Source organism: Osmerus eperlanus, chromosome 14, assembly GCF_963692335.1.
Source record: "Osmerus eperlanus chromosome 14, fOsmEpe2.1, whole genome shotgun sequence".
In the NCBI taxonomy this organism is placed as follows: domain Eukaryota; kingdom Metazoa; phylum Chordata; class Actinopteri; order Osmeriformes; family Osmeridae; genus Osmerus; species Osmerus eperlanus.
The window spans coordinates 12441790-12465338 of NC_085031.1; the positions used below are offsets into that span (position 1 = coordinate 12441790).

General features: G+C 46.4%; 3 protein-coding genes across 7 annotated transcripts in view; 1 reads left to right on the forward strand and 2 right to left on the reverse strand.

Annotated features, from left to right (window-relative positions):
* Positions 1 to 208: 208 nt before the first annotated feature.
* On the reverse strand, positions 209 to 6970 carry haspin (histone H3 associated protein kinase). The gene is made up of 17 exons (XM_062478198.1): positions 6439 to 6970; positions 6168 to 6317; positions 5771 to 5923; positions 5406 to 5543; positions 5183 to 5273; positions 3359 to 5095; positions 3104 to 3257; positions 2867 to 3015; positions 2539 to 2724; positions 2365 to 2450; positions 2215 to 2277; positions 2019 to 2110; positions 1812 to 1891; positions 1349 to 1437; positions 1124 to 1266; positions 810 to 912; positions 209 to 690 (listed from the first exon to the last, which is right to left on the reverse strand). The coding sequence occupies exons 1-17, from the start codon at positions 6612 to 6614 to the stop codon at positions 492 to 494; spliced, it is 3789 nt and encodes a 1262-aa protein (XP_062334182.1). The 5' UTR covers positions 6615 to 6970; the 3' UTR covers positions 209 to 491.
* Positions 6971 to 8777: 1807 nt separating this feature from the next.
* Positions 8778 to 10974, reverse strand: LOC134033916 (serine/threonine-protein kinase pim-2-like). The gene is made up of 7 exons (XM_062478199.1): positions 10590 to 10974; positions 10386 to 10480; positions 10238 to 10285; positions 9808 to 10071; positions 9431 to 9608; positions 9041 to 9217; positions 8778 to 8869 (listed from the first exon to the last, which is right to left on the reverse strand). The coding sequence occupies exons 1-7, from the start codon at positions 10972 to 10974 to the stop codon at positions 8778 to 8780; spliced, it is 1239 nt and encodes a 412-aa protein (XP_062334183.1).
* A 1044-nt stretch (positions 10975 to 12018) lies between these two features.
* apbb2b (amyloid beta (A4) precursor protein-binding, family B, member 2b) overlaps positions 12019 to 23549 on the forward strand; it is a 28209-nt gene continuing 16678 nt past the window's right edge. For 4 of the 5 annotated variants that reach the window (XM_062478998.1, XM_062479000.1, XM_062479001.1 and 1 more), the window contains exons 1-4: positions 12019 to 12133; positions 21473 to 21600; positions 21833 to 21899; positions 22001 to 22984. In XM_062478998.1, coding sequence (XP_062334982.1) covers positions 22018 to 22984 — 967 coding nt within the window. In that variant the 5' untranslated portion in view covers positions 12019 to 12133; positions 21473 to 21600; positions 21833 to 21899; positions 22001 to 22017. Of the gene's footprint in view, positions 12134 to 17774; positions 17844 to 21472; positions 21601 to 21832; positions 21900 to 22000; positions 22985 to 23549 lie in introns of those variants that run through there. The other variant, XM_062478999.1, reaches the window with a different exon arrangement.

Sequence of the window (23549 nt, forward strand, 5' to 3'; positions counted from 1 at the left end):
TAGCTCTATTAATCTTGTATCTTAGCATTAGTAAGCCTTCCAGTAATTGTCTTAAGTTTAATATTTTTACTCTCTTTTACTCTTTTACTTTCAACAACAGCCTAAAGTCCACAGAAAATGTAAATGATCTTGTTCCCATGGCGTCATCCACACCTAACTGAAGAACTGGGATGTTTGAATAACATACTGTATGACAGACAAATTTGCTCTCAGATTTTCTGGTACTTTATTGAATGCAAAGCTCTACATAAACACACATTGTATCAGACTATTTTTAGAGCAATAAGAAGAACCGAAAATACTAGCACTGCAACTCTTTTATAAGAAATACACAAAGTACCACAAAGTACACTACTACACACATAATATAAACATCCAGGAAGACACAAGACAAATTCCTTTTAAATTCATGATGCCTGGTCACAGATGTCAAACACACACACAGACACAAACACACACACAGACACACACAACAAAAGTATGTGGGAGTTTTATTGGAACAGAGGGCAGTTTAGCAGGACCTGCATGGCCGAGCGGTACTGGAGGACAGAGTTGAGGAAGCCGGTGAGGTCCTCCCGGGCCTGCTTGGCCCCTCGGCCTTGCCCACGGTACCTCATCCCCAGCAGCTTGGAGCACAGGTAGTGCAGCCACAGCACGTTGGAGTGGGGCTGGTAGGCGCTCCACTCGTTGCTGCAGGAACGGCAAGACGGCGCACATGTTACGGTTGTGATATGGACTGTGTGCTAACCTGGTTAGGGATGTGGTGTGTCGTCGTGGATACGCTTACGCTGGAAGCAGGACACACACACCTGTTCTCCTGTCTCATGATCCTGTAGATATCAAACTGGTAGTCTCCCTGGCCCATGAACAGCTCCTCGTCCTCAGAGATATCACATGACACCGTCAGGCCGTCTGCACACGCACAACAAAAGTGTATCGCATGACCGGTTATCGTGAGCATCGGTGCACACACGGTTCCGTGAGTCATGAGGTGACCCAGACTACATACGAGATTAAAAGCAGCATAGACGGCAAAAGAGTGACAGAACAACATGAGGATGGCTGAGAGGGATGTGCAGATAAGGGACTAAAGACAGAGAGAGAGATAAGGGAGCAGACTGACCGATCTCCAGTCTGGAGAGGGAGTAGTCGATGAGGCGGACGTACACCCCCCTGGTGTTCAGGCAGTGGGCCGTTCCGTCCAGCAGGAACACCACCTGCTTCTCCGTGGTGGGCTTCACCAGCACGTTCCCCCAGTGGAGGTCCCTGGGCAGAGGAGCACCGAGGAACGTCAGAAACCACAGACCATATTCGCCGTGTCTGTTAGTGTGTGTGTGTGCGCACGTACCTGTGCTCGAAGCAGAGCTCCTGTTCAGCCACGGCCAGGGCGGCGGTCACCTGGTGGAGGATGCTCTTGGCCACGACAAGAGACGACAGCTGGAACACAAAGGGACAGGAAGGGGTTAACCCAGGACAGGAAGTGGTTACACAGGACAGAGGACAGGAAGTGGTTAACCCAGGACAGTAAGGGATTAACCCAGGACAGGAAGGGGTTACACAGGACAGAGGACAGGAAGTGGTTAACCCAGGACAGTAAGGGATTAACCCAGGACAGGAAGGGGTTACACAGGACAGAGGACAGGAAGTGGTTAACCCAGGACAGTAAGGGATTAACCCAGGACAGAAAGGGGTTAACCCAGGACAGGAAGGGGTTAACCCAGGACAGAAGAGGACCGGAAATAGTCAACATATGTTTAAAGCAAAGTTGAAGGTGGAGCGAACCAATCTGTCGACACTGATACGTAGCTTACCTGTCCGTCACTGTTTTCCAGATCGCTGCCCCCAAACTCAAACTCCAGGATAAGAAACAGCTGGTCCTCTTCAAAGAAATCTGCAAAGAGGGAGAGGGAGGGAGAGAGGGACATACAGGAGTGTTTAGCTCCCACTTCGCTAGAACAGACCAATCCCCCACAGGGGAGACGAACAGATGAAGACGATCTGACAGTCTTTGCTCTCACCCGGTCTGTCGTTCTCTGAACCCCTCAGGCGGTCGAAGGCATCCCAGGTTTTCAGCATGGTGGGTGGGTAGCGCCCTCGCACGCAGTGGAGACTGGGGAGAACACACACACACACACTTAGGACACAGCCTCTCAACTTTCCGCTAAGCATAATATCTGTATGGATAACCTATACGAGTTGGGGCATGGGACTTACTCATTGAGTCCAATGAAGCCACAAGTCTGATTTTTCTGCTTCTCTTTAAGACTGCTCAGTTCTCTGAAACACACAAACACCCAGCATTAGATATTCAATAAGCAGCATTTCACAGGTGGACTTATAGATTTTCACACACGGCGCCCATACTTGGAGATGATGATCTCATGGAGGATCTCTCCGAAGCTCTTCTGCTTCTCTCCGTTCACCTTCTCACCGCCCTCCAATGGAATGATCTAGAGAGAGGGAGGGATTCCATTTAACACGCATTAGCGAACTGAATGACTCTCACCCGCACAAACAATGTGTCACACGCACACACACCTTGAGCGCCACAGTGTCACCGGTGCTGTTGGTGGTGGTGAAGACCTCTCCGAAGGTGCCCTCTCCGATCTTCTTACACAGCTTCATGCGTCCAGGGGGCAGACACACCTCCCAGGCCAGTGCCCTTGGCTGTCCGCACTCCGCGTACACCTTCTCGGCGTCCGACAGTTCGTCCACACACACACTCTGCACGGGGGTAGAAGAGTCACAGACATTTAACATCCACACACTGGGCTTGACGAGACATGCTGTTTGAGAGGATCGCTGTAGTTGTAAGCTGAGAAGTAAGACATCGAAAGAACAGTATCCATGTTGTGCGTGTGTGTACCAGAGGAGTGCTTATTTGAAGCCGAGACGTGAGGCTTCGGGGGAGGGGCGTGCGGAAGGGTGTACTGAACAGGCTTTGACTGACGTCCGCCAGCCCCGCCCCTTCCCGTGCGAGCGCCTTGATGTTGCTGTGGTGAGGGCTGAAGAATGCTGGGGAGAGACGAATAAGCATTGACGAACCATTTCATACCAGGCTCACACCAGGGCGACTCTACAAGGTGTGCGTGTGTGTTTGTACCCTTGGTCTTCTTGTGGATGGAGAGGGCAGCTTTGAGGCGGCTCCAGGTGTGTGTGTCGGGGGTGAGGTCCAGCAGCAGGGAGGACAGGCGTCCGGTGCGGACTGGAGTGGACAGGACTGCTCCGGGAGGCTGAAGCCAGCTGTCCATCCCAGCCTTGGAGGGAGAGGGAGACCAAAAGGGGGGAGGAGGAGAATTGTGCACAATTTTAAGAGAAATGTTGAAAAATGAAAGAGATGTGTGTGTGTCGTACTCACCCCTTTGGCCGGTGCCATGTTGTGTGCAGACAGCAGCTCAGTGATGCTGCAGTCCCCAGGCCTGCCAGACTGGGGCGCTGCTCTCCGTCTCCTCCTGTCGTGGTAGTTGTTAGCGTGGGCGCCCCCCGACGCCCCGTCTCTCTTGCTCCACCGACTCAAGCTCAGGCCGCTCACGCACGCCTTCCGAGTGGTCCCCGGGCGCTCCCTGGACATGCTGCGGCGCTTCTTCCCCTGGGGAGCCAGGGAGGCGTTCCTGGGCCTGGGGACGCCGTCAGGAACGTGGTCAGGAACGTCCGGGACATTGTTCAGAGCTTTGACCGCTTTACCCTGGTCCTTAGGAGGGACAGCGGCTCTTTTTCTTTTTACCGCCTGGTCAACAGACTCCATTTCTGACCCGGTAGACTGACTGTCGTGGGGAGAGTTAAGGGAGAATTTGGTAACTCTGAGTGGTTGGTCTATGTTCAGTGTGTCCCCCGTGTCTGTTTGTGGTTGAACCACATTCTCCAAGCTGACTGAAAGCTGCCGGGTTAGACACCTTTCCTTCAGTATCGCAGTCAGACGATCCAAACCTACCTCCACGTCAGTCGATCTGGTCGGGTCAAGAGAGTGATCGCTGTCGATCAACCGTGAATGGTCAACCGACTTCAGACTGTTGGATGTGTGGTTATTCAACTCAAGACTACCCGCAGATTGAAAAAGTTCACTCAGATCATTGCTGTCCAACTGTGAACACACCATCGCCTTACTGCCATTTAAAGGCGAACCGTTGACACCCTCAATGCTACTCACTGACTGCAAACGGTCATCGCTTTCAACGCTAAGACCAGAACGATCAGAAGACAAGCCGCAGGTGGGCGAGAACACAAGCTTGATTAAGCTTGTACGATCGGCAGAGAGCTCGCTGCTCACTGACCGCATGTGGTCTACACAGGACGAGTATGTGGTCGCTCCGTCTGGTTGAGTGACGTTGGTCGGTTTGTCCACTCGCTCGAGCAGAACCACACAGCGCTGGGTCACACGCATATTTTTCTGCTCCTCTTCCAAACCCCCCGACGCTGACACAAAATGAACACTGCCCTCAGTTTCCTCCCACGCCCTGTGTGGGTCAGTCTGGTTCCCGGCAACTAGTGAGAACAGTTCTAGGCTCTGCGGCTCGATGGTGCAATTTTGGATTTCTATGCCTTTGGAGTGACCCTTTTCTTCTGTGTTACAACTCCTCCTTGTGTTTGTCATGTTAAGTTGAAGGGGCTCTTCACAGTTTGTTCTTCCTGGTTCCCCGAGGTTTGAGAGATGCTTCACCCCAGGGCTGGGCTCCAAGACTGGGGCAAAGGGAGAAGTACAGTGGGGGTCCTCTGGAGGATCTACTTCCATTTCCTCCTGAGTGATGCTCAGATTCACAATCTCAATGACAGAGACAGAAGCTGGTGGAAGGGAGGAGGGGCAGTGTGACTTGTGTCGTGGCCTGGGCGGGGGATGAAGCGATGGGGTGGAGCAGAACAGGGGTTTCCGGGGGCAGGGTTTGAGGCATGGGTCAGCAGAGTCGTTGAGGGAGGAGATCTCTCTGAGGTGGTCGTTTGTCACGCTATTGTTCCTTGGCCCTGCCACAGGGCTCTCTGCACTGGTCAGCTCCCAGGGCTGCCCTCGTGTGGCCCGGTGGGAAAATGCAGTCATGCCTCCACTGCCACCGCTCTGCACAATGTCATCAGATGAGTTGAGGCTTTGAAGGGGCATAAGAGCCTAAAGAGGTCAAATACATACAGATTGTTAAAAAAATTATGAGTTACGGTGACAAATATGCGGTTCAGTGTTGGATGTGTGTCTTACGATGCGCGTGCTTCTGGGGATCTGAGGTTTGGGTGCTGCTGCTCCTCTGCGGCGGGTGACAAATGGCCAGAGGGGAGCATCAGGAGGGGCACTGAGAGGAGAGGGTGAGAAAGGGGAGGGGACATCAGTGTTAAGACTCCAGTAGCAGGCAAACTACAACACAGAAGTACTGTTGGCAGTATCGACTGACAGTAGCCTCAGGTTTTGATTGACAGGTGCTTACTCTAGGGAGTGTCTCTTCCCCCTGCCAAGAGTGCCACTTTGCCGTTTCTGAGAGACTCTCTCCTTCCTCAAGCCTAAAGAGTCTCCCTCGCTCTCACTGGTGCTCATGGTTTGTTTTGTTTTCCGCCCAGCAACCCGCCTTGACGCACACACACACACACACACACACACGCATATTTGAGTGCAAGACAGTACAAACACATCTAGACATGAAGCCTCTTTGAAATATTGGAGTAATTCCACCAGCATTTATACGTACTTGATGACCATGCTTATGTTACTATCACACACAGGCCAAATCTGCCCGCATACATCATCTAAATCAAGTAAACCCCAAATATACACTGGGAGAAGGTTCATGCTAACCTGGCGGCCTTGTTTTGCTGTTGATGAATGGGCGGTGCAAGGAAGGGGGGTAAACTGTTCTGATCCTCACTGTCCTCATCCGTCAGGTGCATCGTCGCTTTAGATTTGGCTGGACGGACACTTCGACTGTAGGCAACACTAGTTTTCTTCCCTCTGGATAAAAGACGAAGATGACGAGAAAGCAACAATTGAAGTGCAAAACGAAACAGTTATTGGGTAAGACAATATTTTGACAAAGGGAGAGATAGGGTATTCGTGTTTACCTTTTCGCAATGGTTGATTTTGTTCTAATGTCACTACCATAATTTGGAGCCCCATGATGCCAAATCTGCCCGCAAGCGTCATCTAGCGTTAAATCACGTAAACCATAATACCCTGAGTGACGCTTCATGCTAACCTGACACGCTTGTTTTGTTGCTGAATAGGTGGTGCTGGGGAGGGGAAGACACTGTTCTCCTCGTCGCTGCTATTATTCATCAGTCGCATCATGGCTTTAGCTTTGGCTGGACGGACACCTTGCCTGCAGGCAACACGTGTTTTCTTCCCCCTAGACAAAATACAAAGACAAAAATTAAGAGACAAAAAGCTATTAAAGTGAAGAAGGAGGCAGTGATTGAGTAAGTCGAGACCTATTTGGACAAAGGTAGAGACAGGGCATTCCTGTTTACCTTTTCGCTACTACGGTTGATTTAGTACGGGCGGGTTCAGATATGGAAAGGTCGGACGTCGAGGAAGAAGTGCTGTCAAAAGTCATTTTTCGGTTGTTAGGGACGATCCAATCATCGACTTTCCGCGTTTGCTTTCCATAGGTCTTCATGAACAAAGGTCTCCCTACTCGATCCATCTTTAGCTACAATAAAACTAGCGACAGGAACATCAATAGTCGTCTAGTAGGAACCACAGTAGCCTTCTTGCCCCACGAAACGTACAGTAAGTTTTAAAATGAGCTACTGTAGTGCTAGCTCGATCTAGCTAGTGCTAGCTATCCAAGTTATTGCTATCTTATTTTGACTCGGCTCTCAGTCCGATACATTTGCAGGTCGAAATAATATTAACTAAGTGACTGTTATACCAATATGTACTTTATTTTACGTTATTTATTTAAAAGATCGCTATTCAAACCGGGAGGGTGTTTCCCGAGCCCGCTCTCCGTTCAAATCAAAATGTCGCTGATTGGTCAACAAAACACTCCTTTTTTTTCGGCTGTTGGCAAACAGTTGCAGCCATTAGCGCCACTTTCTGTTCTGGAGTGTAAACCAGAACAAAATATTTACAATTTAAATCCTTAAATCCCAGAAAAAGTAAAAACCAAAAATCTAAACCAACAAATTCGGTGGTTTTAAAATTTCAATATTAAGTATTCAATGTCTTTTAAATTTCAAAACATTATGTCACTGATTTGCTTCCATTGATAGTCGCGTCGTTGTGGCTGTGAGATGCAGTTCTACTTCCACACCACCAGGTTGAGTCATTGAGCTGTTTACAGTTTTTCTCAATTCTAAAACACTAAAACCTATTGGCTGAACAAAGTTCTCAGTTGCCTGAACTCATGTAGCTAATTGTGCCCGTCTGTTGTCAATACCTTAAACCATTTCACATGGTAAAACACAATTTGCAGATCTCACTTAGACTGTTCAGCAAAACTCGAAACACATTCTAATTTTTAAAACACATTCTGCACGTCATCCATTCTGGTAAACACAAATGGCAACAATCAAATACAAATAGAGAACATGTAATTGACTAAACACAACCACTCAAAATTGATTTCACTTGTTTCAAATGATGTGACACAACCAATATAAGCCAGTTCAGAGAGCAGGTTCTTGAACATTGTTCTTGAACATCAACACAACATTGTGATGTCGACAAAATGCTCTGGCCTAACCCAGCCCAAAGACAAGAAGAAGCACATTGATCATGTGTTTACTCCTTTGATTTTGGTCCCTTTCAGTATTGTATACTGTAGTACAGTGCATTGTAGGCTGTATACTGTACAATTAACAAATTGTATGGCCCTGAACATTGTGCTTTCCATTTGTTACAGTAACAGTACTGACTGCTCAATAGATTTTGACTGGTTGCAGGTTCATATCAACAAAGAACAAGAGTGAGTTGTGAGTAGTGAAATGCAGGGTACAGTACTCTATAGGGGTACAAGGAGGAGAAAGAACAAAACAATTGCAAAGAGCAAAGCAGAGTAGTAATTTCTGATCAATTTTGAGCAACTATGTTCATCAAAAGACAATGACGGATAAATATGAAATTTGTTTTGAGATTACGTAAAAATGTACTTTCCCTGAGAACTATATGTTTTGAACAATGTGTTTTGCGTGAGGCGAAAGTTTCATTTTGCAAGAGGATTCAGTGGTTTTGTAAATAGTGCTTGAAGATGAGGTTTTGTGTTTACAGTTTTGAGAAAATGGGTGACTGTTTCAAGAAATGTGTTTTAGCAATTGTGAAAAACTGTAATCATGGCTAGATCTTTTGAGCGAAAATGACAGAAGATGCACTGAAATATATTTTTCGCTTGAAAGATTTCAAGATTTAAGTACAGAAAAGCAGACGAGCAGAAAAGTATAGAAAGCAATATTTTATTGAGTTCATCAAGGCCGTAGCTATGGAGTCAACATTGGGGGGGACAAAATCTGCTGGGGAGTCTGAGGGCCCCCCCTCAAAACCTTTTTTAAAAATTAATAAATGTTCATTTCTATTATCATTTCGGACAGCGTTCGTGGTTGCCTGTCGTAGCGTAGCACATTTATATTTAATTTATATTTTTATATCAATATATTGGGGGGGACATTTTGACCAGATTTTAATATGATGTCCCCCCCCCCCCAATATATATTATTATGATTACAGCCCTGGAGTTCATACTGTAAATGTTCAGAAGGTTTAAAAATCAAAAGTGCATGTTCTGTCCCAAGTGGTGTGGGGTGTGACTGTCAGTGAGTTGCACACCAAGCCATTGGTGTGCTCCCAGAGGTGAAGGAGAGGGGCTGGATTACTGCAGCCATGGGTGGAGCAGAATTCCCTCCAGAGTGGGCCGGCCTTTGGGGCGCTTTGCCAAACACCTCCTCAGCAGGTCCTTACATTCTGGAGAGAGAAAGAGAGAGAGAGAGAAAGAGAGATAGCAAAGAATGTGAATGAAATGGAGGAGATTGTGGTCAGGTAGAGACAGACAGAAATAATTTGTTTTCCTCTGTGTGTCTCATTTGTGCGAGTGTGTCTGTTTGTGTGTCCGGTCTGCGTGTATGTGTGTCTTACGCCTGGACATATGGCTCTTGATGTAGGGCTCATCACTGATGACCTCCCTGTGTGAGCTGAAGGGGAATACCCCAGACACAATGTCATACATCAGGACCCCCAGCTGCCAGACGGTGGATGGAACAGCCTTGTAGGAACCATGGAGGTACCATTCTGGAGGGATATACTGAGTGGTACCTGACACATACACACACACACACATAACATACACACAAAACAACCTTAGCTATACCACCTGTACATGTGTGAATGTGTACAATTGCAAATCTGTGGATTTTTTATATCCGCTCAAGGCATTGTGTTCATCATCATGGTAAATGTTTGATGCGCCTTTGCTCTTTAATATGGATTTGGGGCGATGCTGAGAGAAAGTACGAGTATGGAACGTACCAAAGAACTCTGTGTAGGATCCATCTTTCAAAAAGCAGCCACAGCCGAAGTCTATAACTCTAATTTGTGGAAAAGCACAACCGGTCTCAACCAGAATGTTCTCTGGTTTAATGTCTCGGTGGACAACACCCCTCGAGTGAAATACTATCAAGGCTTCAACTAGCTGCCTCAGAATGACCTACAGAAAGAGAGAGAGAGAGAGAGAGAGAGAGAGAGAGAGAGAGAGAGAGAGAGATGGAGAGTTGGGAGAGGGAGGGCATATATATGGTGGTAAATATTTACTTTCACAAAAAGCTCTCTGGATGTGAATGGCTGGGATAGACTTACGTTTGTGTACACACACTAACACACACCCACACTAACACACACACACTCACCTTGGCTTGATCCTCTGCGAGAAATCCTCCTCTCTCCTGGATGTAGTCAAACAAGTCTACAGCGGGTACAGGCCTCTCCAGAACCATGATCAGCTCCTGGTCCAGCTCATACCAGTCCAGGAGCGCAACTGCTGCCTGACTCCCCCCTCCTCCTCCAATGCTGGCCTCACGCCTGACCTGCTCACCTATGACATCCCCACCCTGTCCAACAATCAACAATAATACCACCTCCAGGGGGAACTGGCAGAGCTTCCCATCCAGAGTCTAAAACACAGAGAACACAACAACCAGTTAGAGTTAATAGTGCAATAGAGATTTTATCTGTTGACCATGGTTTTGAATAACATTGAGACCAGAATGAGAACCGTGAAATGGAATCTATGATTTGTAAGTAGGTTAGTAGGGGTAAAAGGGGAATTGGTCCACTCACCACAGGTGCGCGCAACACTTTAGCAATGGGCACATGCTTGACTGCCACCTGTTGAAAGAGATGGTGGTGGGGGTGGAGGGTTCAAAAAATGTGTTGAATTATAAAAATGATGCAATGCTCTGTGTGTGTGAGAGAGTGTGTATCTCACAGGCAAGTTGTCATCTCTACGGAATCCAGCGTAGACTGACCCGTAGCCCCCTTGGCCAAGACAATTCTGTTCCACATACTTCTCCTCAAATGATTCTAATGTGTAAACACACCCACACCCATACACACATTCGTATATACTCTATATTTGAATACATCTATCTCTTTTTATATCTGTCTGACTCTGTCCGTCTGTCTGTCTAACCTCTTCTATGTGTGGGATGCGAGGTCATTGGTGTTCTGGCAGCACTGTTATTAGAGGACATCTTGGAGCTCCTGGAATCTGCCCTGAGTCTCTTTGTCTTGCCCTGGGACAGAGAGAGGGAGGAGGACGACGAGGATGCCGTCAAAGACTCCCCCGACTCCTCTTTCTCTTCCTCCTCTTCCAATTCGCGACTCTTCTTCCCCTTCCTTTCCTCACCTCTGCTGCTCTCTGTATGGCTCTGGCCCTTTCTCTTGCTCCTCCTCTTTTTCCTGGCTTCCCTCTCCTCCTCTAGAAACAGGTGGCTGGGTCCCACACTTGCATCTGGTTCATCAGCCAGACGGCGGCTGGCATGAGTGTCTAGGGGGAGCCACAGCAGACAATCCATCCAACTTACTTACAAATACAATTGGTATTTAATTATATCACAGTTATGATGAATACACAGTTTTGACTTGCCTAAACTGAAATATTTGAGTGACATGCCCACTTGTATCATGTTGTAAGTGCATATCCCACATTTATAATTTAGTTATGCTTAACTGTTGTTGCTATATGTTTTAAAGTAAAGTTTTTACAGCAGTTTATATTGTCATACTCACTCATATGTCTCCCAGAGGTGGGAGAGTGCATTGATTTGCACGCCATCGAGGGAAAATTACTGTCTAGTGAGTTTATGAACCAGCTACTTAAAGTATATTTCTTAAAGTAATGTTGCAATGATATGCAGTGTTTTTGAATGTGGAGCTTTGTGGAATGCTCTTCCTCACAGACTCCGTTATGATGTCATAAGCGTTAGAGGATTACCATTGTGACTCATGGAACATGACAAACCCAATAAATGGAAACGACAAATGACATAATATTGTATTTAATTAATTAATAATATAGGCTAATAGCCATGCCGACAATCCAGGCCTATGTTGTTGTAGCCTATAAGTACGTAGCACCCAAATTCTTCTCACTAGCAAACGAGTCAGTCCATGAAGTTGTGCAAGTTTCTCTTTCATAAAGTGCGTCTAGAATATCCTACGGTTGCCTATTTTTTATTCATGCTGTTTTGGACCCTGTAACTTTTCCTTATTACTTTGTGATACTTTTATTATGTTTTGTTTGTCTGTCAACATGGACATTTCATCAAATCCAAACTACCCCTCAAGTGTTTGTAGTCTAAATCAGAGCCCAACACTTCTGTCAGTTGTAAAACAGTTCAGCAGGTGTGCTTTGTCACATTAATGCTTTTTGGGATGACACACTAGTCGATGAAAAGGAATAAAACGTTTCCCTCCATTAGGTTTACCCAAGTATGCCTATTCCCGAAAATGGCTTCATTCATGATACATACTTTTACAATAGTTTAACTGTACTGTAATCAATAGAAAAGTAGATTATATACAACAGGCTAAACTATGTGATAGGACCATTCGTTTCCGGACCTGCGCAGCCCCTTCCCCCTGGAAAGCAGCGGCATCTGGAAGGGAGGAGAAGAGAGCAGCGAGAAGGAAAAAGAAGCGCAGCGAAGACGCGAGTATAGCTTACATGGGGAGGTGAGTGATGCCAATCATTTCGCTCGAATACGGGCGCTACTGTCTATTGTCTTGCAGACGCAAAATAATTACTATAGCCCAAAAGAATGGCTTAGCAAGGTTTCCAACTTCTCATTCGGGCGAGGTAGCCTCGTAGTCTACTGTATATTGGGGGCTTGCTCTGTTGCAAAGTCGGACGAAGGTGGGGAAGAAGAGATGAGTCTGCGGCGACAGATGGGCTTTTTCCAGTACCACTGTCGGGACAAAGCAGTGACTTTGCTGTCTCTAATTGTTTCGATTTCATGATGCGTGTTTCTTGTCAATATAGATTTAGTAGCTCAACAAAAAAGACAGCCAAACAAACATGAGTCGGCCTCTTGCAACATTGTTGCCAAACATTGACCGCTGCTGCGGGTGGTAGGCTGGGGTTTGACTTTAGTGATCGGTTATCAATATTTTTGTCACTGACAAATGATATAGGCCATCACATTGAAAATAACGTCAGCTTGTTTCTCATAGAAAGTTTGTTAAATATTATTATGCTTTAAAGACAAATGGTTGTCGGTTGTCTTGTATGCTAAGAAAAGCAGGCGAGGCTATGGGCTCCGTCCTGATTCAGCATGATGCTCCGATTATATGTCAATGTTTAGCCTAACGGAACCACGTCCGCAGTGTCTAGTCAACGGTCACATAGGTGAGATAATTTTGTTAGCTCTTTGGGGCGAGTCAACGTGTCGCAGGGGGAGGTGTTGGTCCCTTGCGGACATAGCTCTCCCTGTCCAGTTGTCCACCCTGCCCGCACACCCTTCTGCACTGTGGACTATCTGTCAAAAAGTACAAGTCTGCTGCGTCACATGGGTGCAACTAGGCTTCTTGCAGTCAGCATTGTTTGAGCTCTTCTTGTCCTAAGAGCTTCGTTATTAATGAGTTCCATTGTGAGACGGTGGCACCCAGGGACTGTTATCATGCATTGAGTAGCCTGACTTCTGTGCCGTGTGCTAGGCTGTCCATTGCAAGCCTGGGGCCGTGGGGGGTGGGGACTGGGGATGAACTGTATCTTCTCGGTTCTGGCTGTGCTGTAATCGTTTCCAGGCTTATGGGGTAGTTTAACTAGGCCGACATGGGATAATGGGTTTGTTTGTTTTACACAAACATGGAGCCACTTAATTGACTGTTTATCTTTCCTGAGTTTGGCTTCTTGAAAATCAAGAAAATTATTCTCCTGAACAACTTTCCTGTTTTGGGGTTCAGATTGTAATCTGGGAGTTTATTACAAATATTTCAAAGGGAAGGGAATAAAGATGTAATTATTTTTTTAATTAAATGAGAGGTATAGTTTAAGCCAGTTGTGTTAGACCTGAGAGGTTTGGTTGAAATCCTGGTTTGATGATTGCATACAATTATTACATTTTTCAGTTTAACAATTTATTCATTTAGCAGACATATAAAAAATGTCTCCAAAGTGGCATATACATGTGAGAGTATTAAATTATGAATGTATTATTATTTATTATTAATACATGTAGTAACAGACCGTAGACCATCATACTCATCAACACATTTGAAAAGGTTGTAGTCATTTTTGTGGAAGGTTCTTGTGTTATGAAGTTGGTTTATATTCGTCCCCATCTCTCTTTCTCTGCTTTCTCTCTCTCGCTGCTGTCCGACACCAAGACTTGCTGACTGTGGAAAAAGTGATTAGGATGTTCATGGGCCAAGTTTTGGACCGAATGCCGCATACCCTGTGGGTGTGCGTGTGTGTGTGTGTGTGTGTGTGCCTTTATTGGTCTACTCAGTGTTTCAAAGCTCAAATTCATTGCTCAGTTTTTGGCTGGTGTGGAAGTTCTGCTGCCTCTCCTAGTATTTTAGATATAGACACACACACACACACACACACACACACACACACACACACACACACACACACAGGCAGTGTGTCAGGACAAATATAGCAGTGTGGTAATGTAAGCTGTCACCTTGTGACTCCCTAGTATCGTCAGGCCCCCAAAATATCCTTCATAACCCAGATACCCTCAAAATACCCCCCAGACCGGAAGTGTAGGTTTCCTCTGGTCTTCAATGTGTATGGTATCACATGTATGTGTGTGTGTGTGTCTGCATGCATCGTGCTTTGCAATACCTGTATGGTCATGTGTGTTGGTCAGGTTCAATTATGACAGCTGATGAGTAAGAAAAAAGCCTGAGAGATCAAGCTTGAGTGTGTGTGTGTGTGTGTGAGCCATCAGATAAGGTGGAGAGAGAGCTGTTATCACTACCCTGCTTCCCCTGTGAAACAATACCGCTGTCCCGCCCTTGACAAAACAAATGTGTGACTGTGTGCGAGCGTAGTGTGATTTAGGCTGACTTTGTGAACGTTGGATGACTGACGTGGACAGAAGACTTTCGCTGTTTCACTGTTTCACTGCAGTCCTGTTGATTCATATTGGCCTGGGCTTGTGTGCAAGCCGACCACTCCTAACTGATCGTGTGAGATCAAGTCCACTCTGTCAATCTTTTCTCATTCTGTATTCCATCTCTCTATCTTCCCTTTATTGGAGGCCCCACAATAGGGTTATTGTCCTGTGTGTGCATGTGTGTGTGTGTGTGTGTGGTTGTTGTTGTTGCAGGGAGCAGGCAGCCGTGAGGTGTGTTTGGACAGTGAAGGAGCACAGAGGCCCTGTTCTCCCTGCAGGGTGTGAAAGTGAATGTTTGTCCCCATCTTTCATTCTTTTTTTTTGTTTCTCTCTCACTCGCTTTCTTTTTAGCTCTCTCCAGCACACTCACACTATTCTGTCTCTGTCAGTTGTGTGTGTGTGTGTGTGAGAGAGAGAGAGAGAGAGAGAGAGAGATACATGGTACTGACATTCATGTAGTTGTCAGTTCTGGCTTGTAATTGGCTTCTCTGTATGCAGAATATTCATCACATGCAAATCCACATTGAAAGAATTCAAAAAATTATCTCTGTCTCTCTCTCTCTCTTTCTCTCTCTCTCATGCACTCACGCATGTTGATGTGTTTGTTGATGTATCACCTTTTGTGCAAAGTTCACAGCTTTTTCACATCACTGCACTTATCTTCAACCTTTCCGTTTTGAGTTCAGCTGCATAAGGGCTTTTATTGTCTCTGTTGGGTTCAGTTTGACCTTCATCAGGTGCACACACTCCGTGAAATTGAAAAAGAACAAAGCCCAATGTGTGTTCAGCCTTGAGTCTTCATCAGTAAGGTGGACATGTTGCTCTGCAATGTAGTCCCTAGTATGTCATAAATTACTTACTGCTTCCTGGTAAAACCAAAACTAAACTCTGAATCACACTCTGATTGGACAGGAGAACACATTCCAATCTGGTGATTGGTCAAGACAGAACAGGTCCTGAGAGAGCTGGATTTGGGAATTGCGGGAAGGGGGATGCAAAGCGTGACCACTGCGGTCGAATCGTAGTGACATGTCCAGTGCCCTGCGAAGATGATGTCGCTTCCTGTGGTGAATACCAGATGTGGCTGCTGAGCCGTGGAGACTGAAGTTTGGTACACTGTTTTAATTACGGCATCTCTCTCAGTCTTTGTCCTGACCTTCAGTGATCTGGTTCTAAACAACAAGTCTTCATGTCCTCTTTTATATTCTCTGTTTGAACAGAATAGGATAGAACACAGTTAAATTCAGTAGAATACAATATAACATGAATAGGTCTGCAGTCTAAGTCCAACCATTGATGCCAGTTGCCATTGGCTTCACATTGACAGTTGAGGTGATTGACAGCCCTGGCCATGTTTGCTCCAAACAGTGACAGACCGGTGCGCTCCTTGGACGTCACTGTGTCGATTTGCATTGCGGCCCATCTGTGAAGGCCAAGTCGTACGGGCCTGGTCCAAAACCAATGTTCTGTCAGACAAGAATACCCTGCATTGCTGTTATGAAACGGCAAGGTTCTGCTGAGAGAGTTAGTTAGTGAGAGTGTAGAAGAGAGAGCTAGAGTTGGAGATGAGTATGTTGGTCCCGTTAGTTAGATTGGCAGAGACATGACATTCCTGTTCTGAAGAATCACTCTTGCTCGCTCTCTCTCTCTCTCTCTCTCTCTCTCTCTCTCTCTCTCTCTCTCTCTCTCTCTCTCTCTCTCTCTCTCTCTCTCTCTCTCTCTCTCTCTCTCTCTCTCTCTCTCTCTCTCTCTCTCTCTCTCTCTCTCTCTCTCTCTCTCTCCTTGTTCAATCTCTAGCTTTCTCTCACTTGCTGTGTTCCCCTCTCTTTTCATTGTCTCCCTTCTCTCCGACCTCTTTTTTGATTTACCTTGTCTCACATTTCTCTTTTTCATCTTTGTCTTCCTTTCTTTTTTCCTTTCCTATGTTTCTCTCTCGCTCTCTCTCTCTCTCTCATTCTCTCTCTCTCTTGCTCTCTTTGTTGAGTTTTGAGTTTTTCTATAGATTACATTATATTCGTTCTCCTGATAGCCAGCTCAAGCCAATTAAAGGAGTGGAAAAATGACGCAGGACCCTGTGACATCATCAAGGGACATGTTGCTACCGGCTGTTTAATGCACCCTGACACAGAGGGAGTGTACACACACACGCACACACACACACACACACACACACACACACACACACACACAGACACACATACACTTAACGGTAGGAAGGGCTGTATAGTCTGAGTCTAGACCCTGTCATCTCGGATGTCCTGTTAGATAGTAGCAGTGGCTAAATATAGGATATCCTGCTCCTCACTGCACCTTTGTGTGTGTGTGTGTGGGGGGGGTGTGTAGATGTGTGTGTTCCAATGGGGTTCTGCTCTCTTTTTGTATTGTTGTTGTTGGTGACGCGTCCAGGAAATAGCTGTGGACTCATTACAGAGACGCCACTGGCTAAACTCCCACTGTTTGTCTCTCTCCCCTCTGTGTGTGTGTGTGTGTGTGTGTGTGTTTGTGAGCATATGTGCGTGGGAGAGATAGACATTGTGCTCCCTGGATTATTCAAACTCTCAGGGTGAAGGACAAAATATGCACTGCAAGAATCTTCATAAATTAGCAGTGTGTTGGTAGTGAAGAATTTCGTCAGAGTAGCTATCTTCCTCTACCTAACATGAATAAGGAGGGGGGAACAGACAGGAAGAGGGAGAGAGGTGGATTGAGCTGGAGAGGAGAGGGGGAAGGGTAGCCCTGAACTTTTTCCCAAGTCTCCAAATCCATGAAATCTTTTCTTGGCTCTAATACACTTTGAGTTATATAGTTATTTCCATTTCATAGGGCCTCAGTCAGTGTGCTTACAAGTAAGACGTGTGTGTGTGGTCACACACACACACGGAATTTTGTTCATAACATCTGCAGTTAAAGCCAGCTCCACACAGCTTATAACTTTGCATGTGTATGTTTTTTAGTGTTGTCTCGTGCGTATGTGTTTGTGTGTGTTGTTACGTGTGTGTGTGTTTATGTGTGTTGCCGAGTGTGTGTGTGTGTGTTTGAGAGGTGTCTGGTTTCTGAGGCTGTATATGAAATATGTGAGGCTCCATTTCACTCCTGCTCTGCATCTCACTCTTCTCCTCCTCTCTGCGCTTATCTCCCACTCTCCTCCTCTAACTGTGTGTGTGTCAGTGTGTGTGTGTTTTAATAGTCACACTTCACAAGCCTCTGGGTCTCCTCTTTCTTCTTGGTCTTTCCAGTTGACACGGCATCTGTTTCTCTGTTGGATGGGTGTCCATCTGTCCTGACCAATAGAAGCATCAGGGCCTATTGATACCCAGGTACGATGATAATACACACACACACACACGCACGTACATACACACACCAGTAAGCCACCCATTATACCAAAGATGAACACTATTGTCTTTCTCACTTTTGTTTGTAATTTTAAAAATGTTGTGCTTTGTCTTCAGAAAGCCTGGCCGTTCTGCATGCGTGGCTAGAACGCTAGATTATTTAACTGGCATGGCTGTATGGGTACGGCAACTGCTAACCATTAACACGTGTGCATGTGTGCGCGCTGATGTTCTCTTTTGGTGACCAATTAGAGCTTTCCAACCCCCCACCACCACTCCACACACACACCATCCCCAAGACGAGACATTCCTCAGATTGTTTGGCACACCCTGAACATTTCCTCTCTCCTCCATTGTTGTCTTCTCACTCTTCTTTCTTTTGTGGTCACTCTCTCTGTCTCTCTCTCTGTCTCTCTCTCTCTTTCTCTCTCCCAGCGTAAACCGCCAGTCAGAGGAAAATGATAGCTTTGACACTCTCTCTCTCTCTCTCTCTCCGTTTTTTGCACTCACACAAAAACACACCCTGCAAGCTCATTGGGCCCTTTAAACCACGAATAAACGCGTTGAATTATAGTGGGGATCTTGTTTCATCTGCCCTTCACACGCTGACTGCATACCACGGCAAGGGCACCCCACGTCCACGTAACTGTGGGAATCCCACATAGCTCACATGCTCTACCCTGCAAGTGTGTGTGTGTGTGTGTTCATGCTTATGTGTGCGAGTGTATAATAAGTCTGAATGTTTTGACGCCTTGGTCTAAGTGTTTTTCTTTCCCTTTTAGTCAGTGTTATTTCCTCCAATTGACAGTACTGGGAAACACAACAACACACACATACACACACACATACATAGTGGGCATCTACTCAGTTGTACTTCAATTGTTAATGCGGAGCCATTGTGGATCCCTTTTGTCACATCTGTACCCCTTTTCTGTTGTGAACTGTGGGGTTGGACTGGCCTGTAGAGTCTAGAATGAAGTTTTATCTTCCTGTTCTCATCTCTGCGGTTAGCTAAAGGCTCTGACACTGCCAGACCAGCTGGCTTATCAAAGGACCAGCACTAAAAGACCTTTCTGCTTAGACTGGCCAATGAAAATAAATTTAGAAAGATCTAAGAATATCTCATGGTATTGTCTTCTAATGCTTATTTACTCTCTGTAATCCTGAAGTTAGAAAAACACACTCTCTTTCTCTCCTCTCTCCTCCATTAGCATTTTGTCTTGACAGAAACACCATCTATTTTTTTTTCTGGGATCTGGTGATTTTGTGTTTTACCTGTTTTTTGTTGTTTTTCCTACTTGTGAAAGATAGGTTTCAAACAGAGAGGAGTGCAAATTCGGGCTGTAGGGAAAGAGACTGGTGTTTTTGAGGTTTCACATACTATTTTGTGTCCAAGTCAAGGGAGATTTAGAGGAGAGGAGAAGAGGAAAGAGAAAAAATACCAAATATAAAGGAGAGGGAAAAGGGAGGGGAGGAGTTTCATGTCATCCACTTGGCGGATGGATTAAAGAAGAGAAAAAAGTGTGTGTGTGTGGAAAGGAGGTTCTGTCTAGTGTGTGTGTGTGTGTGACTGTGTGGGAGGGGGGTTCTGTCTAGTGTGTGTGTGTGTGTAGGAGGGGGGTTCTCTAGTGTGTGTGTGGGAGGGGGGCTCTGTCTAGTGTGTGTGTCTGGGAGGGGGGTTCTGTCTAGTGTGTGTGTGTGTGGGTGTGTGTGTGTGTGTGTCAGAGGAAAGAGGCTAGATGGATGGGGTGGATTTGCAGCTGTTCCCGTCATTCTAGCCTGAGCTAGTCCCCTGCTATACTTTGGCCTGTGACACACACAACACACAAACTGAAGTAGGCCATCATGTCAAAAGTCAAAGATCACTGCCTAGTAGTACAACATTTGGCTTCCTATTACTTGTGTGTGTATCATTTGGTGTCGGCAAGTGTATGTGAGATGTGTGAGAGTAGATGTGTATCTGTGCAAAACATGTTTTTGTTCCCCGTGTGTGGAGACACTGTGGGTGTGTGTGTGGTTTTCCCTCCCAGTGTGGGCCTTCTAATCTCTGGTTAACCCCTCTGGCCACAGCTAAGAGTTGTGAGGGGCTTCAGTGGCTGGTGGGACCCAGCCCAGTTCAGCCCAGCCCATCCTTGCTAACCATTCTCTGCTCCAGCACAGTCTCCCAGTCCCAGCCTAGTTCCCCAGTATAACCCCGTTTTCAAATCTTTTTGCCAGAGAGTGAGATGGAGAGGCCCTGTGAATTTGAGATTCTCTAAAATGTAATATACCTTCCACTGAGAAATTCCCTATCTGACATATAACATGTTTGGCATCAAATTGGGTTACATCAAAGATCATCTCAAGAAGAACAGAATAGAATGAATTTGAAGAAAATAAAGACATGCAGTTGTAACCAGTCTATGGCTCTAGATGGTTTGTTTGTATGTACTTTGAAGTCAAGATGGTATTTTGCACTACTTTCACATAAAGTTCTCCAGAGATCCTTCTGATTTGATACTGTAGCAAAGTTTTTTGTCAAGGATGGGTGGAGATATAAATGTGGGAAGATGGCTAAATTGCTTGTAGTTGGGTGGTAGTTGAGTGTTTATCTTTTACGCTACACAGAAAATAACACACACAAACACGCACTCCTGTGCTGGTATGTGGACCTGTCGCAGCAAGAGCCCGAGAGTTGAGTTCCCTTGTCACTTCCCAGAATGCTGCATGTTTTTATGATGTTGTTTTATGATGCGCTTTCATGCATCGTTTTCCTAGCCTCTGTCCTTGGCTGAGTTCTCCACATGAGCTGTATGTGTGTGTGTGTATTCCCCTCCCACTGTCCAATTTGCATCTTCATTAAAAACCAGTGAGAACCAGGGAGCGATAACTGGACATCTGTCTCTCTGCCTCCCCCCCAAACACAGAGAAAAAAGGGGAAAGAGGGGGAAAAGATTTAACTGGGCTCTTGACTGGGCAGGGGCCAACTCTTCCATAAAGGAATGGTGTTATTCTAAAACTTAACTATAAAATGCTCATAGGGTCTTGTATTTTTTATCCCACCCTCTGCTTTGGCCCCTGGGCTCATCTTAACTGCTGACCCAGGGTCAGCTTATTTTCCTCCATGTTCACTTTAGCCACCAGGAAACCAAACACTGACCTGATCTCAAGATCCAAAACGCTTTTCTGAAATACACAAGTTGCCAGATTATGGACCCCCTGTTTCTTGCTATTTAATGTTACAGCTTAATATTCCTGCTCTAATCTGGTAGCTAAAAATGCAAACATTACCACATACGTTTTGTCTTTGTGTGTGTGCTAGTGTATTCACATTTAGAGAGAATGATGGAGGTGAGGTAGTTCAGGAGTTTATTAGGAGTTTATAAATTTCCTACGAGATGTTTTTACGATCTTAACTGATGTGTTCTGGCGGTTATATGCTAAAGTGGTAGTGGGAGCATACACACTTTTTAATCTTTGATAAGAAGGTGTGAATTATTAATTTTATATAGTCTCCTGCAGTCTGTTTCTCTCTCCCTTCCTCTCTATTTCATCCCACCACCTCTCTCTCTCTCTCTCTCTCTCTCTTGCACACACAAGTTTGCTCACCCAGTGTGTGTTGTTTCCTACAGGAAGAAGCAATTTCCTGTGTGAAGCCATCTCATTGGCTCAGAGAGCGGCCTGCCTTCTGATTGGTCAGTTAGGGGAGACACCCAAAATGGATGTGCACCACCATGGGTTTACCCACAAACCCTAGCTGGTAATAAAGATTTCCTGAGTTATATCTGTTTAGTCATCTTCATCTGTTTCATTACACACAAGCAAACACTTAACACACACACACACTTTCTCACAAGCACAAACTGCAGCTGTGTTCCACATGGGTGGCTACTTTATCTAGCGTTCCCTGAAAGCACTTGGAATTCTTCAGATTCTTTTAATCCTAATTTGTGTGACGTGTGTATGTGTGTGTGTTTGTGGTTTATTTTCAGATGTGGAGCACCAATTGCTGATCCCTACACTGCAACTTACACCAGTCGACGACTGCTCTCATATCAGGTTAAATGCCTACACAGGCACACACACACACACACACACACACACACACACACACACACACATACATATTATGTACTAGCTCTCTTTTTTGCCAATCCTAGTGGACTCCTTTGCCGGGATGATGTCAGTAGATGTGGCCAATAGGAATAGCCCTCCAGTTGCCCCGCCCAACTCCCTCAGCCTTCGCTCCTCCCACAACCAGCTGCTGAGTGGTGATGTTATCAAGCAGGGCTCGGACACGCCCCCCAAGTGTCGTAAGAAGTACGCCCTGACCAGTATCCAAAGCGCCATGGGGCTTGTCGAAGGAATGCCCCCATCCTCGTTGTCATCGTCGCCGCCAGTGTCATCCACTCCGAACAACCCCAAGCTGGCAAAGAACGGCGTCAACCAGCAGCGCAAGGCGGCCGAGCGTCAGGACCACAACAGGAACACCACCGACTCGGACTCAGACTCCAACTCGTCCACAGACGACCGCAACACCAACGCAGATCACCGCAGGCAGACCCTGACCAACAACGACTGGGATGACGTCGTCCCCACACCCGGCCCCGGCCTCGACCTCGACGCAAAAACGTTGGAGGTCCTCAACCTGAAAAGCAACGCCGACGTCAGTTTGGACCGTGACACGAACGTGGCGGAGACGGATGACAGCGATGACATCAGCATCCTGTCTGAGAAGGAAGCCCTGGGGAAGATGACGGTGGAGGATGAGGAAGAGGGGCAGGATGAGAAGAGCCCCCTGCTGATGAAGGACAACAGTCTCCTCGAGAACAAGAGAGAAGCTCCAGGTCAGGGGCTCATCTCGGACCTCCTCCCCAGCATCAAGCTCCTCCAATCAGGCAGGGACTCTCCCCTGCTGCCTCCACCTCCATCCCCCCCCAGACAGCCCAGCCCGGAGGACACACCCCTCCTCTCGGTGGCCTCCACTTCCTCCTCGTCCTCCTCCTCTCCGGAAACAAAGAAGGACAGGCGGACGGGAGCCAAGACGGACTGTGCTCTCAACCGCATCCAGAACCTCAACCCCAGCGATGAGGAGTCTAGCTGGACCACACTGTCTCAGGAGAGCAACTCACCTGAGGATACAGGTACACGCGCACACACACACACACACACACTTACTGGACATCGTTACAGAACAGAACGCCCATCTAATGCATGCAGTAAAGCTAAGCTGTTATTAAATATGGAAGAGACAGCTCTTAAGTGTGTGTATCTGTGTGCTTGTGTGTGTGTGCGTGTGTGTGTGTGTTTGTGGTTCAGCTGACTAGCTCTAGTTTTTTTACTCTTCTCTCTGCAACTCGGTGGTTTCCCATCCCTCCATCCTGATGAGAGGTTCTTTCTGACCGTGAACGTGTGAAAGGGTGTGTGTGTGTGTGTGTGTGTGTACGAGCTGTACTCGGTCATGGCTAGAAAAGAATAACAAACTGTAAATCTGCCTCTCCGTCTCCCACAATCCCTCTGAAACAGGAAGTAGCCCCAGGTGGGGATGGGAAGCTTTCCTGTTTTGAGTGTGTGTGTGTGTCTAATCTCTGTATCCAAACACTGACCTGGACCAGCAGTTTGTTTCTGGTGATACTGATTACAGTATGTGAAATGCCATAGGTTCAGCCCAGGGTTGTCTCTATCACCCTCTTTTCGTCCCCTCCTTTT